We start from the raw sequence: 17,085 nt of genomic DNA on the forward strand, positions 1-17,085 counted from the left end.
AGACTGAGGTCTGAACGCCTCTGGATCATGGAACTGGGCACGCGACACCCCCAAGGCCTCAATGAAAAGTAGGGCCTAGTCTCTCCGGAGAGCTGTGATGGCCAGTGCACTGGATCGGGTCCTCTACCCCTAACCCCCTAGGGTTTCAGGGTGTGGAATTACATGAAAAACTCAAAAATATTCTTGACGAAAAACCGTTTGGTCTGATTAGCTCGTCTCAATCGACGCAGACTGTAGGGTGTGTAATTTGTTTTCAACGACTCTGTTTGGAAATTAAGATGCGCATTATCCATAGTTATGCATGTAGCTGACAATTGACAGGTGGGAGGAAAATGATTGTCAAGAGGATTTAAAGCCACCGTTGTTTGGTTGACTGAAAGTTAGACATTACAACCACGACAGCTGTTGTTGATGAGTCTCCAGCACCTTCTGCAGGAACAGATGGGTGACATCACTCAGGCTTCTTACATTCATAAAGGCCTGTGCTGGGATTAACATTATCCACGACTTTACACAAACTGGATTTATCATGAGACCCTCCCCCCCTAAATTACCACATCAAAACACAAAAATCAATATTAAATCAGTTTTAGATTCAGTTTAAAGCTGTTTAATGTGATTGGTTATCAGTAATTTAAACAGAACAAACATGTTTCATTTAAATGTTTTCATATTAAACCAGAAACTATTGAATGAGGGTTATCCTCTGCAGGACACCCTAGATGCCTAATCAGTTGGTCCAGAGATTCTACAGAATCAGAAGTTTGAAACCTGAAGACCTCATTAAGGTCCTAAACTTTAAAAATGTTTAAATGATGGCATCATTTGCAATACAAACCAATAACGATCCTAAACCTGCAGACACCTCTGTGAATAATGACCATGTCCAAATATCAGAATTAAATCAGAAAAAAAAAAGAGTCTCATCTTAGGCTCCGCCCACAAAGAGGTCAACCAGCAGGTCAACAACCACTGTGAAAGGATTTGTCCACCTGCTCACAGCATTGCAACAGTGGACTCAGGGTTGTGGGACAAGTAGTCCAAGAGGACAGATAGCGTCTTTTCTAAAAGGGGAGGAGTCTGAAATGTGACACCGCCAAAGACAGAAGACGAAGACTCTACTTGTCTGTCTGTCTTTGGAGCATGCTCTGCCTGTCTGTCTCTCAGTGGAAGACAGTCTGTCTCCAGCGTTTGTCGGGCGTAAAGGGCCAAAGTGCATCTTTGACGGCGGAGGTGAAAGGTCGTGGTATGACGCCAAGATCAAGCAGCTCCAGACGTGAACAGTTCAGCTGACTGTTGATTGGACGAAGAGTCGCCGCTGCCGCTGGCTGTTCCGTAAGCTATGGAGAGACAGACAGGTGTGTGAGGACCACAGAGAGACAGACGGGTGTGTGAGGACCACAGAGAGACAGACGGGAGTGTGAGGACCACAGAGAGACAGACAGGTGTGTGAGGACCACAGAGAGACAGACGGGTGTGTGAGGACCACAGAGAGACAGACGGGTGTGTGAGGACCACAGAGAGACAGACGGGTGTGTGAGGACCACAGAGAGACAGACGGGTGTGTGAGGACCACAGAGAGACAGACGGGTGTGTGAGGACCACAGAGAGACAGACGGGTGTGTGAGGACCACAGAGAGACAGACGGGTGTGTGAGGACCACAGAGAGACAGACGGGTGTGTGAGGACCACAGAGAGACAGACGGGTGTGTGAGGACCACAGAGAGACAGACGGGTGTGTGAGGACCACAGAGAGACAGACGGGAGTGTGAGGACCACAGAGAGACAGACGGGAGTGTGAGGACCACAGAGAGACAGACGGGAGTGTGAGGACCACACTAATTGGTTTATTTACAGGTATGAGGTGGTGAGACGGGAGGTTGAATGCCTGAGCCATGGAGACGGCCATTTCATATTTCGTCATCTGCTCCTTGGCCGAGAAATGAAACACTCCTCTGACAGACGGGTCCTAGAGAGACAGGCAGGTGGAGAGAGGAGAACAAGATGGAGAAACAGACAGGTGGAGAGGAGAGTGAGACGGAGAGAGAGGCAGAAAGTGGAAGGAGACAATCAGAAGTGTTTTTATTGCCAAGTACACATACAAGGTCTTTGTGTATTGGTGCAGGAACAGTTAAAAGTACAAGAGACAGGCATGAAGAGAATATTAATTTTAATTCTGTCTGTTTTCTATAAACACACAGGCAGAAGGTACCTGTCTTGCTCTCTCTGACAGTTTCCTGCAGACAGTAGCGACGTCTCGTGTGTCTGTGGGAAATCTTTGCTGGCAATGATCCAGGGTGCAACTTTCTGTCGTCTCTACCTTCGTCCACAGTGATGTTACTGCGCTCTCCATCACTGACTCCACCTCCCCATACAGTACAGGTACCCGCAACACCACCGCACCTGACACAGATTGTAGATTGACAGCTTAACATGAGACAGGATGGAGGGACACTGACAGACAGGAGATAAACAGACCGGTACCTGGACAGTGTCTAAGTGTCTCTCTCTCTCCCTCCAGTTTACTGCGTCCGTAAACATTCAGAGGATTCGGACTGTCATCTTCGCCATACGGAGGATTTCTACCGTCAAACACATAGTCGCTGCTGATGTAGATAAAGAACGCTCCAGAGGCAGCTGGAATCAGAAGCCTTATCATCATCATCACACTAACGCCAGACAGGTTGACAAATACTAATGTTTGCTGTCTCACCTGCCTCCTTGGAGAGCATGCTCGTGGCGTGCACGTTGAGGTTCACAGCTGCTTCAGTGTGTCTCTCCACGACATCAGGCCGTCTCTCCGCTGCACAGTGTACAATCACATCAGGCTGAAATACATATTTTAAATGGAGTTGGTTTCATATTCTTTCAAACAAAATTCAATACAATTGGTTGACCACGCCCCTACAGATGAAGGTAAAAGACTCACTGGATCAAACAAGTTATAATAAGTAATTAAGTTCAATGCAGATGAAGTCAATGACGCTAACTTTTTAAACGTGTAGTATATTTATTAACAGATCTGAGTAAGCATGGGTAGGAGTATTTAAGTATTTGCTGTTGACCCCATTATTTGAGTAAGATTTTGTTACTCGCACACCTGGTCTCAAAAGTTTTATCCCACAAAGTGATGCGTTTGGCTACAAAACTTGAACTCATACAGTGTTACATGCGTTGGCCTGCTTTCTGTTTTGGCCAAACTGAATATAATAATATATAATATAGGAAAATGATTAACGGTTTACAAATGTACGACTTCTCGGGTAAGAACGCACCAAGCCAGATTTACAGCAACTCTCTAGGAAACACATCACACAAGAACAAACACAGAAGTGTCTGCTACACCTGCAATATGTTAGTCAAAAAAAGTCCTGTATGGAAGTACTTTGACAAAAAAGATATTAATGTGCAGTGCAAGGTATGTGGTTATAAACGTGTATACCATACTTGTTTGATGCTTAACCACATGTGCTTAAAGCAAAGGTTAGGTTGAGCCGGAGTACAACAGCTATGGGACAGATTAATGAGGAAAGAGCAGCAGAACTGAGGCTACTAGTTCTGCTGCTCTAGGTTACTACAGACTCGTGGACAGCTCTCACCACTGAGTCGTATATCACCATATCATGACATTTTATTCAGAACTGGGATTTTGGGTCTGCAGTGCGACAGACACGCACAAGTGATGAGTGGCACACTGCAGAAAGCCTGGCCAGCAAACTATTGAGGATTGGAGCATGTTGGGCAAAGCGTGTCCATGAAATGTTTGAGCAGCTTGTGGAAAAAGAGATTGGCTCTGTAAACGACTCTTTCACACACAGACCAAGCTCATTGATGCAAGAACCCTCAAACTGAGGCCCCGTTTCCACGGAGACGCTGTGACAGTAAAACGAAACAGTTGAGTATCTGATTGGCCTTTCGTTCACACGGCGTCGGTGTTTCACGGGGTGAAAACGCAAGCTTTTGAATTCGACCTCCAGGGTGGAGTGAAACTGATACGGGGGGGGGGGGGGGCGTATCGCAGCCATGTGAAGGAAACGGAGCGACCTCTCTGGCTGCGATGACCTCACCACACCTCCCCCCCATACATGTGGACATGCTCAGTAGTCCAGAACAAACATAAACAACAATGGCGGTGGATTCTCTTGTGCTCTGTGCTTCAGCAGCTCGTTGTATAAACAGAACCTTGATATGAGACATCATGTGTGTCGCCGCCCAAAGAGCATCGAACACCTGCAGCAAACAGTTCAACCTTTACCCGAGCACAGGGCGACCATACGCAAATAGCCCCCAAATAGCCCTGGTAATTATTGATCCGATTATATATTACATGTGGAAGCAATAGCAAAAGTTCTCCGATGACACCGCCATCGTGGGGTGCGTGCCTAAGGGGAGCGAGCAGGAGTACAGGCAGGTCATCATGGACTTTGTCGATTGGAGCGAGCTCAACCACCTACAGCTCAACGCCAGCAGGACTGAGGAGATGGTGATAGACTTCAGCAGGAAGTCAGACTGTACCGGTGAACATCCAGGGTCTGGACACTGAGACTGTGGAGTCATACAAGTACCTGGGTGTTCACCTCAACAATAAACTGGACTGGTCACACAACACCAACGCCCTGTACAAGAGGGGCCAAAGTCGACTGAGGTCCTTTGGACTGTGCAGGACTCTGTTACAGACGTTTTATGACTCTGTGGTGGCGTCTGCACTGTTCTATGCAGCGGTCTGCTGGGGAGGTGGGAGCACAGAGAGAGACAGGAAGAGACTGAACAGACTGGTCAGGAGGGCCGGTTCGGTCCCGGACTGTCCTCTGGACTCTGTAGAGGAGGATGCTAGTGAAGCTGACATCCATCATGGAAAATCCTCCCCCCCCCACATGACACTGTGGGGTCTCTGAGCAGCTCCTTCAGCAGCAGACTGAGACCCCCACCCTGCAAGCCTGGGCGCTACCGCAGGTCATTCATCCCATCTGCAGTCAGACTGTTTAACAGCATCACCACATGACTGTGTTATAATCATCTTTATCATTGATGTTACACACTGTGTGTTTTAATACCTGATCTGTCTTTCCATGAGCGATAGTGTACATAGTGTTTATACCTTGTATTATTTAAGTCTTTGTATTTTTATCCCCCTTATTTAATTCATGTAAACTGGCTCATAGCTGTTTTTTGTTTGCTTGTTTTTGATGCCGTTTATATTCCCTGTTTTACTGTTTTTTGGAGTTGTTGTGACACCCAACCTTCCCCATTGGGGGATCAATGAAGATTATCCTTATCCTTAATAATACCAATACTCCCACATATGTGCCTGGTATCGTTCAGTACTAAAACGAGGATTTGAAAGCAGCATAATGATATAACTATGGGTATCATTTAGGTGATACATTTGTACTCATTTGTCTCAGGTTTCTTAACATAGCTTGGACTATGACTCCATCTAACTATTGAGCTGATCAATAATTTGTCCAGCATCCTCCCGAATTACTTTGATCAAGGGTTAGCACTTCAAACTTTGTTGGGATGAATACTGCAAGGTCGGCCCCGAGGATCAGCACAATCAGTGAAGTGAAAGTTGAAAAATAAAAATACGTTGTTTTCCAGGCAAAATGCCTGTAATTCCAGTCTGGCAGTTCTGTGTCTGTCAGACACTTCTTTGTGTTTACAGTAAAAAAAGGATCAGCAAACAGTACCGTGGACTCTTGCAGTAGTCCTCTGATGGCATCTTCATCTGTGAGGTCACAGCGGAGGAGGTGGGGCCTGGCCCTCCTGAATCCGGTTCCAATAACCAACCAGCCACTGTTCTGAAACTCCCTGCAGACAGCTCGACCCAGAAGTCCTGTTGCCCCGGTTACCAGGACTTTCTGAGCTGGGACAAAGTCCTCTTCCTGGATTAAAAAAAAAAAAAGAGTGCAATATCAGTACAGAACAGTACCACTATCAGAACCCCTTATCAGAAGAGAACAGTACCCCTTATTAGTACAGAACAGTACCCCCCTCTGGGGAAAAAAATTAATCACTTGCAATTGACTATAAACTCTGCAGTGGAGAGAGAGAGAACCACGCCGTGTGTTCACCACGGTCGTCCAAATCCTTGGACATTAACTCTTCACAGCGCTCAGTCTGAGCGTGTCTGTCATTGAAATTATCCCAACACGAAACATGACAGCTCTCCAGTCCATTTGTTTATAGAAGTATTCAAATGAAAGTATTGTTGTGTATGTATCTGACTAACACATTAGAATGCCACCGGGTATTTCGCACCCTGGTTAAAGGGATCCTTCACCTGTGGAAACATGAGTCTGTATTGACAACGGTATGTCATAAAAATATATTTTGAACTTAGAGCCTTCTTGATGGCTCCAGTCTGCCCCGACTCCTTGTTCTCACCGCCACTGACGAGCAGCAGCCGCCTCCTGTTCTTCCATTGGAATCAACTGCTGGTTACCCTAAATTGCTGCTTGCAGAGAGACCAACGAACATCCGATTTCAAAAAACGACCTTAAAAATCCCTGTCATCCTTTTCAGTTTGACGTTAGCATAGCTTCCTTGCAAGATGGTGGACATTGCTTTTAGATTCTGGCAGTTAGGCCCCACCCACCGATCTGTGATAGGTCTGTACCAGGTTTCTAATGAGACAAAGCAGTGAGGCCCCGCCCACTGCTCTGTGATAGGTTTTAGAGTGATTGCTTCATGCTAATGGTTTAAGTATCCCTTTAATGCCTTGCCCAAGGACACATCAGACAGCAGCTGGGGATCGAACCCTCAGCCATCAGATGTAAACTTAAACTTTTATCAGTAATTATCAAACTGATGACGTCACAGCTCCAGTTAGCCTGTTAACCGTTAGCAAAGTTAGCTCTACACAGGTGAGTGTTTACCTGAACCAGCTGCACGCAGCCCGGGCTGAAATTGATCCGTAGTTCTGCGCCCGTGCGGTTCATCTCCCTCTGACGTCACAGCGAGACTTCTGATATTGGTTATTGATAAATTACAGACTCTGATGAATGCTGCGCAGTTTGCTTTATCTCTTCCGCCTTCGCGTTTACGTCATCAGATGTTTGCCGGAAAGCAGGTGTCGCAGTGAAGCTAACTGCTTAGTACACATGATAATAGTGCTTAAAAGAAAACAATACATGATAGTAATAAAGACGCAGGTTTTAGTTTTATTACAAAGTTTCGTTTGTAACCGGAAACTCGCTCAATAACCTCAACAAACACGGACACATCTTTCACCATAACACCGGTGACATGGAACAAAACAAACTAAGATTGAATTTACCTCCGAACCAGGACGCTGAAACCCAGGCATCTGATCCAGGACTAGAACAGACCAGAATTGACCAGACCAGTAAAACCAGTGAAGATGCTCCAGTAGAACACAACCGAACCAGCCGTCACTTCTTCTTCTGTGTTTTTATGGCTGACTGTCCTCCCTGTTTAAAGGCGCACAGTGCCCCCTGCTGTGCTGGAGTGTTAATACATTTCTGACTTTTCTCATGAAACTAAATTGGAAACAGTTTGTTCATCTTTACGTCTTATTTTGATGATTTTTTAACGCGTTGTATGACCGTTGCGGTCCTAATTACCTTTATCTCTTCCAGAGTTCTTATATTTAGATTTTTCTGCTGCGTGTTTAGTGGCATGTTCAATGGCGATGATTTACCACCAGCTTCAATCCTGGACATATTTCTTCTTAGAGAAGTCTGGACTACAGAGACCCTGAAAGCACATATCTTTAAAATGTTTATAACGTTATATTTTCTTCACGCCTGGAAAAAGTGACTCTGGAGACCGCAAAAAGCCTGCAGGACTCTTTTTTTTTCTTTTTCTTTTTTTGAAACTCTATTTATCCCCGTTGGGCAACCACAAGACATCTACACCATGACAATAAGATAATAAAAAAAACATCAGAGAGTATCGACGTGTGAAGTTATATTTGTTTCATCGTTAGTTCACCTTGGACCTGAGCACAAGAACTCGTGTTTCCTCTCTGAACTGAATGTGATGCTCTGGGGAGTTCAGCTGCAGCTCTGACCATCACAAACAGATAGACGGATAGATACTTTATTGATCCCGAGGGAAATTCAAGAGCAGTATGGAGACATTAAATGTAAATATGATGATATCATTAAAAGCCACAAGAAGATATTTGTAATTGTACATCTTTTTCGGTCTCTTGAAGGATATCGGTAAAAACTGATCATTAATTTAACAGACAATAGCATAATGTAAATCATGCTGGACACATGAACTGCCCCTCCCCCTCTCAATCAGCTGCAGAAGCTCCACCAACAAGAGATGTGATTGGTCAGTGGGCGGAGCTTTTCACAGGTTGATCTCCAACATAACCTGCTCCGGATCAGGTTATGTGTGCAGCGTAAGTCACCGTGGTAATATACCCAGGTAAGAAGTGAACAACCCTCATAGAACTGAAAACCCAGAGTTAACCCTGGAGTGTTCTCTCTAACCTCAAATCCTGCTTTGTATTCCAGACCACCGGTTCAGGATTTAGATCCTAGAAATCCTGGATTATTAATCAGGAGTAGCAGTGAAAAGCATGTCCTATAAATCACATTTTTATTCTGACAGGGTCCGATGCAGTCTCAGTAGAGGGTCAGTTGTAACCATGGTAGTTGTTACCATGGTAGTAGTTGAGGGTCAGTTGTTGCCATGGTAGTTGTTACCATAGTAACAGCTTGTTAAACAGATTACACTGTGACAGCTGAATGTACACACACATGCTGCAGCCTTGTCTGTCAATCACCTACTAAAATAGAAAGCTGCGGCCTGATACCTCTCTCTCTCTCTCTCCCTCTATGTCTCTCAACCTTTCACTCTCTATCTGAGCCTGCAGTCTGTTACCAACACCCCCCCCCCCCCCACACACACACACACACACACACACACACACACACACACACTCATGCAGTACATTTGGTGTCGATCCCCCGAGAACGTTCTGGGATCCAAACTGAATACCGGTAAACTTTACAAACTCTGATTCCTTTAAAGTTCCTCTTAGCTGGATCACAGAACCTATAACCAGAGTGGACCTGCAATCAGACTAAAACCTCATCTACCAGGAAGCAGGAGCAGATAGAATCCAGCCTCAATCCGGACCAGGATCTCTATAAGAACTCTGAGGATTAAAATCAGTTTGTATTCTCTCCTCATCCTGGTCCTGCTTGGGGTGCTGATCAGAACTGTTATAGGTGAGACCTATTCTAAAATCATGTGATCACGTGTTACATTGCATGAATAACTTTTTAAAGACTTTCATGTTGTATTTTATATTGAACCTTTATTGATCCCAGTGAGACTGTCTGCAGATATATATATATATATATATATATATATATATATATATATATATATATATATATATTCATGTAAACATGCTGTGTATAATCAATGGTCCAACTTGTATAATACATGACCTCTGACCCAACATAGGAAGATCTGACCATAACGAAAAACATATTTGTGGTATAAAATCAAAATTAAAGCTTCAGATGTTTTTCAACATACTGAAGTCAATATTATTATTACTTTTTCAATTGAGATTTTCCGTAAGCATAAGCGTAAAAATAATTGCACTTGAGTATTTTGATGGAGCGGAACATCACTCGAGAACAACAGAATGAAGACAACAAACATACAGAGAAACTAAAAGTAGTGATAAAATAAGAAGAAACAAATATTAATAAAAAAATACAAACCAGATAATTTATAAAGATGATCAATTACGGGTCAGCCAGAATAAATATACTGTATATATACATACAGCAGTCTATCAGTCTTTAATCCCGCCTCCTGCACTGGTAGGGTTAAGACATTCTCGTATAGAGATAATCATAATAGATAAGCATACAACAGGGAAATGTAATGGCCTGACATAAGAAAATAAGGATAATCATGGAGCATTGAATTTGTTTTGAGACCCTCTTAGAGTGCGTTTAATTTTCTTCAACTTCACACAACTTTACTCAGAGTGAATCCAATTTTAAACGTAGGGGGAACAGGGGATTTCCATCTGAGCAAAATATGTAATCTTGCCAACAAAGTGACAAAGGCTATCAAATTCTTCTTCCATTTGGCCAAGCCTAAAGCTGGGGAGGGAACTCCAAACAATGCAATAAAGGTGTGAGAGTCAATCTTGGTACTGCTCATTTGTGAAATCATGTTAAAAATAATTTTCCAAAAAGTGGCGAGCAACGTGCAAGACAAAAACATACAAGTGTGATTCACAGGGGACTGAGTGCATAGTCTACCATCAGTCCAATAAGCCATGTGAATGACACAGTGTGTGGAACAGATATCTCATCAGCTATATTGTAAGTAAATATTTAAAAGGGTGATGCCAATTTCTCTACTGTCTTTTGTAGGAAATGTTCTTCGACAGAGCTCTTTTTGCAGTTCTTGACAATACAAAGAACACAAGTTTGATTTTATCACAGCTGAAACAGCTGCTCTTGTACCTGATCAAATGCATGGTGAAGAAGTGAGAAAGCTTGTGCAGACATTGCTGCACAGCCGTAAATAGCATCATAAAGATAAAGCAATAAATATAGAAAGTGAACACTATTAGGCCCAGAACTCAACTTTGAGTTGCCCCTTAACCCTAAGTGCCTTAACCTGACCTAACCCTTTGTATTTGTAATACTTCTGAGGTTACACCCTTTAACTGAACAGTCTGTGTGTGTGTGTGTGTGTGTGTGTGTTTTGTCATGTTGCATTAGAGGGAATCATGGAACGAAGAGAAGAGAATGTGATCTTTCTCAGTGCTCATCGCTGCCCTGATGTGGATGCTCTGCCACATCATGACTTTGTGTCAAATAAACCTCTGCCATGTTCACTTGTTCCTGCTGAGAAGAGCTCCAGCTTCACCTGTGCTGGTGATTCTGAGACAAATTACTTGGATGTCTCCCCCAGCTGTGGCTTCGACAAAGAGGAGGATGAAGAAGAAGAAGAAGAGAGAAGTGTCAGCGACTGGTCCGAAGAGGATCTCTCACTTCACTTCACTCCCTCTGTCATCCTCCGATCAGATGACGATGAATCAGACCCAGAGAGTGGCTTCGAGTGCATCGACGTTACAATGGAAACACTGGTGAGTTTCACTGGTTAAAGACAAGTAAAATAACTAACTGATCAGTTTAACAATATACTTTTGAAAACAATTTCATCTGTTTTTTTATGGTGATGAAACAGTTAGAATCTTTTGAGTCAATTAAAAAACTTTGTTATGTTGGCCAATAAAATCCATTTATTCGTTCATAGTTCTTGTTTTGTGCTCTAATTTGTTACCGGTTGTAAAGGTTCAAGATCAGAAGGGAGAGGGACTAAAGATGGTACCCAAACGACAGATTCAACTAAAGAAGAAGAAAGATGTAAAAAACGCCGAAAAACTTCAGGTTCAAATTTTTCTGTCTGTAAATTTAAGTGGACTTGAACTTGTATAGTGTTTTTTTTAGACTGCTGATGACTCAAAGTGCTTTTACACCACAAGTCACACCTACACATTCACACACTGATGGTAGAGGCTGTCTGCCTGTCTGTCCATAAACGTGTAGGTGTGTTTACCTCTCTCTACGTTAAGGTGAAACCTACAGACATGTCATCTGAAGTAGGAGGGACTTACTCTGAGGTGCTGTGTCCACCTGTGCGTCCCGATGTGTTTCGGCGACAGCACAGTATGCCCGCCTCTCTCCCAACCAGCAGTCATGCTGAGAGCTACAGGGTCTGCAGGGGCCTCGTTGCAGGAGCCAGTCAAGGTAATAAACAGGTTTGTTTGTTTTAGTGAAAATAACCATCTAAAGAGTAAAACTCTTAAACCACTCCATCACCTGATCAGGTGTATCTGCTCTTTTTCCACTCTCTTGTTTTTGTCTAGCTGGTCATTGTTTATCGAGCTCAGGGAGCTTCACGATCAAAAGATCTGATTGGTTAGTGGACGGAGCATTTCACAGGTTAATCTTTTATCTCTAACGTAACCTGCTCTGGAGCAGGTTAGGTGTGCAGTAGAAGTTACAGAAAATGCTTTAAGTCCTTACTTCTGTGTAAGTCTGTGTACTTCTGTGCGTTTGTGTGTAAAATAAAATCAGAGATAAGATCAACTTTATCGATCCCCCATTGTCGTGAAGATGTAAAACTTCACAGTGGTCAGTAACTAGAGTGGAAGTTTTATTGACATAATATTTCTCAAAATAATAATACCAGGAAGAACAGTGGTTCCCTTTCTTTCATTCTCTGTTTATTACACTTAATTTCTGTTTCAGTGCACATGATGCTTTATGTGCATTGAAGTAAATTGTAGTTGCTACACAGTGTGGAATAAACTATTTTGTGAACTATAGCTTTGCTGCTAAAATGTGAACTTATAGTAATGCAACTAGTGTTCTTATGGAAGAGCTCGGTTTAACATCAAAGAGAATTAAGTGAATTATTTGGGACAAAAGGTTAGTGATGCTCCCTATGCTGATGTATAAGACAACAACTAGGTATTGTTTGGATCCAAAACATAGATAGATAGATAGATAGATAGATAGATAGATAGATAGATAGATAGATAGATAGATAGATAGATAGATAGATAGATAGATAGATAGATAGATAGATAGATAGATAGATAGATACTTTATTGATCCCGAGGGAAATTCAAGGCATCCAGTAGCAGTATACAGACAGGCAGGACACAAGACATTAGTTACAATACACACCCGCTGTCCCCCCCCCCCCCTCTGTATACAATAATCCCCCAAACAAGATATAGCAGCCCCTATGTGACTAAGAGTAAATATAATTATATGTTAAACCTGTGCAGTTAGCATTAGCAATTAGACTTAAAACTTATATAGCATAATGTACATAACCTGTGCAGTTAGCATTAGCATTAGACTTAAAACTTATATAGCATAATGTACATAACCTGTGAGGAGAGAAAAACATGTGTTGGTTAAAAGAGACCCAAACAGTCAATGCAGGAATGTAAATTGGCTCACCAACTTAAAGGAGCAGTGATTAGCATTAAGTGTCCAAGACAATATGGTGAAACCAGGAGTGATTAGGGTGATTATCATTAAAGTACCCAACTATTGGGGAGCAGATTAGCATTAAGTGTTGAAGACAATAGAGTGAAACTTGACCTAATTAGGGTGATTATGTCAACCCTTACAGATGTAGCTAAACACAACAGTAGGATGAAACCAGACATGATTAGAGTGATTATCTTTAAAGTGACCAGTGCTCAGTAAAGTGACTATCAACATGCATTACATTGTCCAACTGGGGGCTGACTCTGAGGTCAGCAGTGCAGATGAGGAGTGAGAAAAAGTGAAAAAAAGAGTCCAGGGTTCACCGTGTGCTTCTTCCTTGCTGTGACAGTGAAGTGTTGTACAGTCTTATGGCCTATAGGGGGACAAAAGAGTTCTTGAGTCTGTCCGTGGAGCACGACTGTGAGAGCAGTCTTTCGCTGAACATGCTCCTCTGACCGGTGAAGGTGCTGTGCAGAGGGTGGTGTGTGTTGTCCATGATGGAGAGCATTTTGTCCAGAGACCTCCTCTCTACCACTGTCACCAGTGAGTCCAGCTCTGTGCCCACCACAGAGCTGGCCCTCCTCACCAGTCTGTCCAGGCGTGCTGCGTCCCTCTTCTTGTAGCTTCCTCCCCAGCACACCACTGCGTAGAAGAGGACGCTGGACACCACAGACTGGTAGAACATCTGCAGCAGCTTTTTGCAGATGTTGAAGGACCCCAGCCTTCTCAGGAAGTACAGACGGCTCTGTCCCTTCCTGCAGGTAGTGTCCATGTTAGGCGACCAGTCCAGCTTGTCATCCAGCTGCAGCCCCAGGTACCCGTAGGTCCTGACCACCTCCACGTCGACCCCCCCGATGGAAACAGGTTCTAGATGTGGTTTGTTCCTTCGGAAGTCCACCACCATCTCCTTGGTCTTGGAGGTGTTTAGCTGCAGATGGTTGGCACTGCACCACGTCACAAAGTCCTCGATCAGGCTCCTGTACTCCTCCTCCTGTCCATCCCTGACACAAGCAACTATCGCAGTGTCGTCCGAGTATTTCTGCATGTGGCAGAGCTCAGAGTTATACTGGAAGTCGGAGGTGTACAGGGTGAACAGGACAGGGGAGAGCACGGTCCCCTGTTGTGCTCCAGTGCTGCTGACCACAGTGTCAGATGTGCAGTCCTTCAGTCTGACGTACTGTGGTCTCTCTGTGAGTTAGTCCGTGATCCACCTCACCAGGTGCGAGTCCACCCTCATCTCGGTCAGCTTGTCTCTCAGTAGGAGGGGATGGATGGTGTCGAAAGCGCTTGAGAAATCAAAGAACATGATTCTCATCACGCTGCTCCCTTTGTCCAGATGAGAGTAAGCCCTGTGTAGAAGATAGAGGATGGCATCGTCCACGCCCACCTTTGCCTGGTATGCAAACTGCAGGGGATCCTGTGCGTGTTGGACCTGGGGTCTGAGGTGTTGGATCAGCAGCCGTTCGAAGGTCTTCATAACGTGGGATGTCAGAGCGATTGGTCTGAAGTCGCCTGGCTCACTGGGGTTTTTCTTCTTGGGGACAGGGGTGAGGCACGAGGTCTTCCAGAGCACAGGAACCTTCCCGAGCCGCAGGCTCATGTTGAAGACGTGCTGAAGTGGCTCCCCCAGCTCAGCAGAGTAGGCCTTTAGCATCCTGGGACACACCTTGTCCGGGCCTGCTGCCTTCCTGGGACGGAGTCTCTTCAGCTCCTTGCTCACCTGGTCTCTGGTGATGGTGGGGGGAGGGGGGATGGATTGTCACTGGAGGTTGTGTCTGTCCTGGTGGAGGTGTTGGGGGGAGTGAGGGGGGGAGGGGGTGTGTAGAGGGGTGCTGGGGGTGCTGGGGGGACAGGCACTGGCTGCAGCGACGGGGCTGTCGAACCTGTTAAAAAACAAGTTGAGCTGGTTTGCTCTCTCAGGGTCCCCGTCTTCTGCGTTGTTATTTTTCTTCTTGCAGCCTGTGATGGTTTTCATGCCCTCCCAGACCTCCCTCATGTTGTTCTGCTGCAGCTTCTGTTCTACTTTCCTTCTGTACTCCTCCTTTGCCTCTCGGAGTCTGACCTTGAGTTCCCCCTGCACACGCTTCAGCTCTGCCTGGTCTCCCTCCTTGAATGCCCTTTTCTTCCTGTTAAGGATCTCCTTGACATCACTGGTGATCCAGGGCTTGTTATTTGGGAAGCAGCGCACAGTTTTAGTGGGAACCACAACGTCCATACAGAAGTTCATGTAGTCAGTTGTGCAGTGTGTGACCCCCTCAATGTCATCACCATGGGTCTCTTGCAGGGCACTCCAGTCAGTGGTCTCAAAACAGTCTCTGAGAGTGTCCTCTGCCTCAGGAGACCACTTTCTGAAGGTGCGAGTAGTTATCGGTTGTCTCTGGATCATAGTTTTGTACTGTGGCTTTAGTAGGACCAGGTTGTGGTCGGACTTACCCAGAGGTGGTAACGGGGTGGCAGTGTAGGCGTCCTTCACGTTTGCATACAGGAGGTCTATTGTCCTGTTCTTCCTGGTGGGACAGCTTACAAACTGGTGAAAGTCCGGTAGTGTGGAGTTCAATGTAACATGGTTAAAGTCCCCTGAGATGGCGATGAAAGCATCAGGGTGCAGTGTTTGTAATCCCGAGATGTTCGAGTGGATGACGTCACACGCAGTCTCGGCGTGCGCACGGGGTGGAACGTAAACAGCAACCACGATCGCGTGAGAGAACTCCCTGGGCATGTAGTAAGGACGGAGACCCACCGCCAGCAGCTCGATGTCTTTGCTGCACGTTGTCTCCTTCACCGTAACATGTCCATGGTGGCACCATCTGTTGTTAATAAACAGCACGAGTCCTCCTCCTTTCCGTTTGCCGCTGCGTTTCGTGTCTCTGTCCGCTCTCACTGTAGTAAAGCCCGGTAGATCCACGTTAGCGTCCGGGGTGTTTTGAGTCAGCCAGGTTTCTGTGAGGCACATTAAACTGCACTCTCTAAATGTCCGGTTGTTCCTCACGAGAGCAGCCAGCTCGTCTGTCTTGTTGGTTAGACAGTTTACGTTCCCCATAACTATCACCGGAACCGAGGGCTTGTACCTCCATCGCTTAGCCGCTAGCTTAGCCATTACCAGAGCCCCAGCTCTACAGCCTCTGTACCGCCGCCTCAGCTCCTCTGGTATCGGATGAACGATGCCGGCTTGTCCCGCTGTTCTGAGTGAGAGCAGCGTCTCCCTTGAATAAGAAAGTTTTCCGCTGCTATTTCCACGAAAGCACGAAAAAGTATCCATAGGATACATAAAGTTATACACTGAAGGTGTACTATAAAAACTATATAGTATAGTACTATAAAAACTATAAAAGTAGAAGTTGGCACAGAGCCACAACAAACGAAAAACATATCAGACGAGTACGACAGGGACGGAGCTACTGAATGTGCGGCCACTCACGTCGGCGCACAGGTGAGAAGTGACGATCAATCAATCAATCAATCAATCAATCTTTATTTGTATAGCGTCAATTCATAACAGGCGTTATCTCGAGACACTTTACAAAAGCAGGTAAAGGAGCTTCCTGTTTGTCTGTTAACATGAACAAAGAGCAGGTAAACATGCTCATTGTTATGTTTACATAAAGCAGGTAAAGGACCTTACTGATGGATATATTACAAGAGCCCAGCTTAATCCATCATAGAAGAACAAACTTCCCTTTAACAGGCAGAAATCTTCAGCAGACCCGGATCATGATGAACAGCCATCCGATAAACTGAGCTGGGCTTGAAATGGGACAAGATGCAGAAAGAAGAGTAGGATAGGATGGGGGGGGGGTCTGGGCAGGCCATCCTCGTGGGGGGGGGGGGTTATTTGGGCAGGCCATCCTCACCAACAGTCCCAAGGAACCTAAGAGAGCTCAGGAGCTCCCAGAAAAAGGAGAGGTTAGAATATAAAGATAGTGACAAGCAGTAATAAGATATGAAAGCTGGGAGAGAGAGAGGGAGAGAGAGATAAGAGATCCTGGTGCCAGTTCCCCCGGTAGTCTAGGCCTATAGCAGCAGAACTATGAGCTGGTCCTAAGCCAGCCCTAAC

General features: G+C 45.0%; 2 protein-coding genes and 1 long non-coding RNA gene across 7 annotated transcripts in view; 2 read left to right on the forward strand and 1 right to left on the reverse strand.

Annotated features, from left to right (window-relative positions):
- Positions 1-594: 594 nt before the first annotated feature.
- mat2b (methionine adenosyltransferase 2 non-catalytic beta subunit methionine) lies at positions 595-7,398 on the reverse strand. Of its 3 annotated transcripts, none has more exons than XM_079356111.1 (8): positions 7,280-7,364; positions 6,879-6,947; positions 5,691-5,885; positions 2,714-2,828; positions 2,485-2,637; positions 2,213-2,403; positions 1,856-1,969; positions 595-1,340 (listed from the first exon to the last, which is right to left on the reverse strand). In XM_079356111.1, exons 1-8 carry the CDS (start codon positions 7,307-7,309, stop codon positions 1,164-1,166), a joined length of 1,044 nt encoding a protein of 347 aa, XP_079212237.1. In that variant the 5' UTR covers positions 7,310-7,364; the 3' UTR covers positions 595-1,163. The 3 variants fall into 3 exon arrangements, with proteins under 3 accessions (XP_079212237.1, XP_079212238.1, XP_079212239.1); XM_079356112.1 differs by having other exon boundaries at positions 6,879-6,967; positions 7,280-7,360; XM_079356113.1 differs by lacking the exon at positions 6,879-6,947 and having other exon boundaries at positions 7,280-7,398.
- Positions 6,051-7,525, forward strand: LOC306831868. Its single transcript, XR_013780137.1, has 2 exons — positions 6,051-6,866; positions 7,291-7,525. It is a non-coding gene; the product is annotated as an uncharacterized lncRNA (long non-coding RNA).
- Positions 7,526-8,119: 594 nt separating this feature from the next.
- The window catches only part of LOC306832121 (uncharacterized protein), a 250,674-nt gene continuing 241,708 nt past the window's right edge, over positions 8,120-17,085 (forward strand). The window contains exons 1-5 of one of the 3 annotated variants that reach the window (XM_079356558.1): positions 8,120-8,403; positions 9,013-9,212; positions 10,740-11,107; positions 11,316-11,411; positions 11,597-11,771. In XM_079356558.1, coding sequence (XP_079212684.1) covers positions 10,748-11,107; positions 11,316-11,411; positions 11,597-11,771 — 631 coding nt within the window. In that variant the 5' untranslated portion in view covers positions 8,120-8,403; positions 9,013-9,212; positions 10,740-10,747. Of the gene's footprint in view, positions 8,404-8,537; positions 9,213-10,739; positions 11,108-11,315; positions 11,412-11,596; positions 11,772-17,085 lie in introns of those variants that run through there. The other 2 variants (XR_013780183.1, XM_079356559.1) reach the window with 2 other exon arrangements.

This window comes from Symphodus melops, assembly GCF_947650265.1.
Source record: "Symphodus melops genome assembly, chromosome: 11".
NCBI lineage: Eukaryota > Metazoa > Chordata > Actinopteri > Labriformes > Labridae > Symphodus > Symphodus melops.

What these genes read in the sequence shown, in the direction of transcription:
- mat2b (XM_079356111.1), bottom strand. Translation starts at nt 7,309, where the DNA reads ATGCCTGGGTTTCAGCGTCCTGGTTCGGAG. An exon ending in TTCAGCGTCCTGGTTCGGAG is followed by an intron (nt 6,948 to 7,279) that starts GTAAATTCAATC and finishes CTGTGACGTCAG; the next exon opens with AGGGAGATGAACCGCACGGG. An exon ending in CATGCTCTCCAAGGAGGCAG is followed by an intron (nt 2,638 to 2,713) that starts GTGAGACAGCAA and finishes TTCTGATTCCAG; the next exon opens with CTGCCTCTGGAGCGTTCTTT.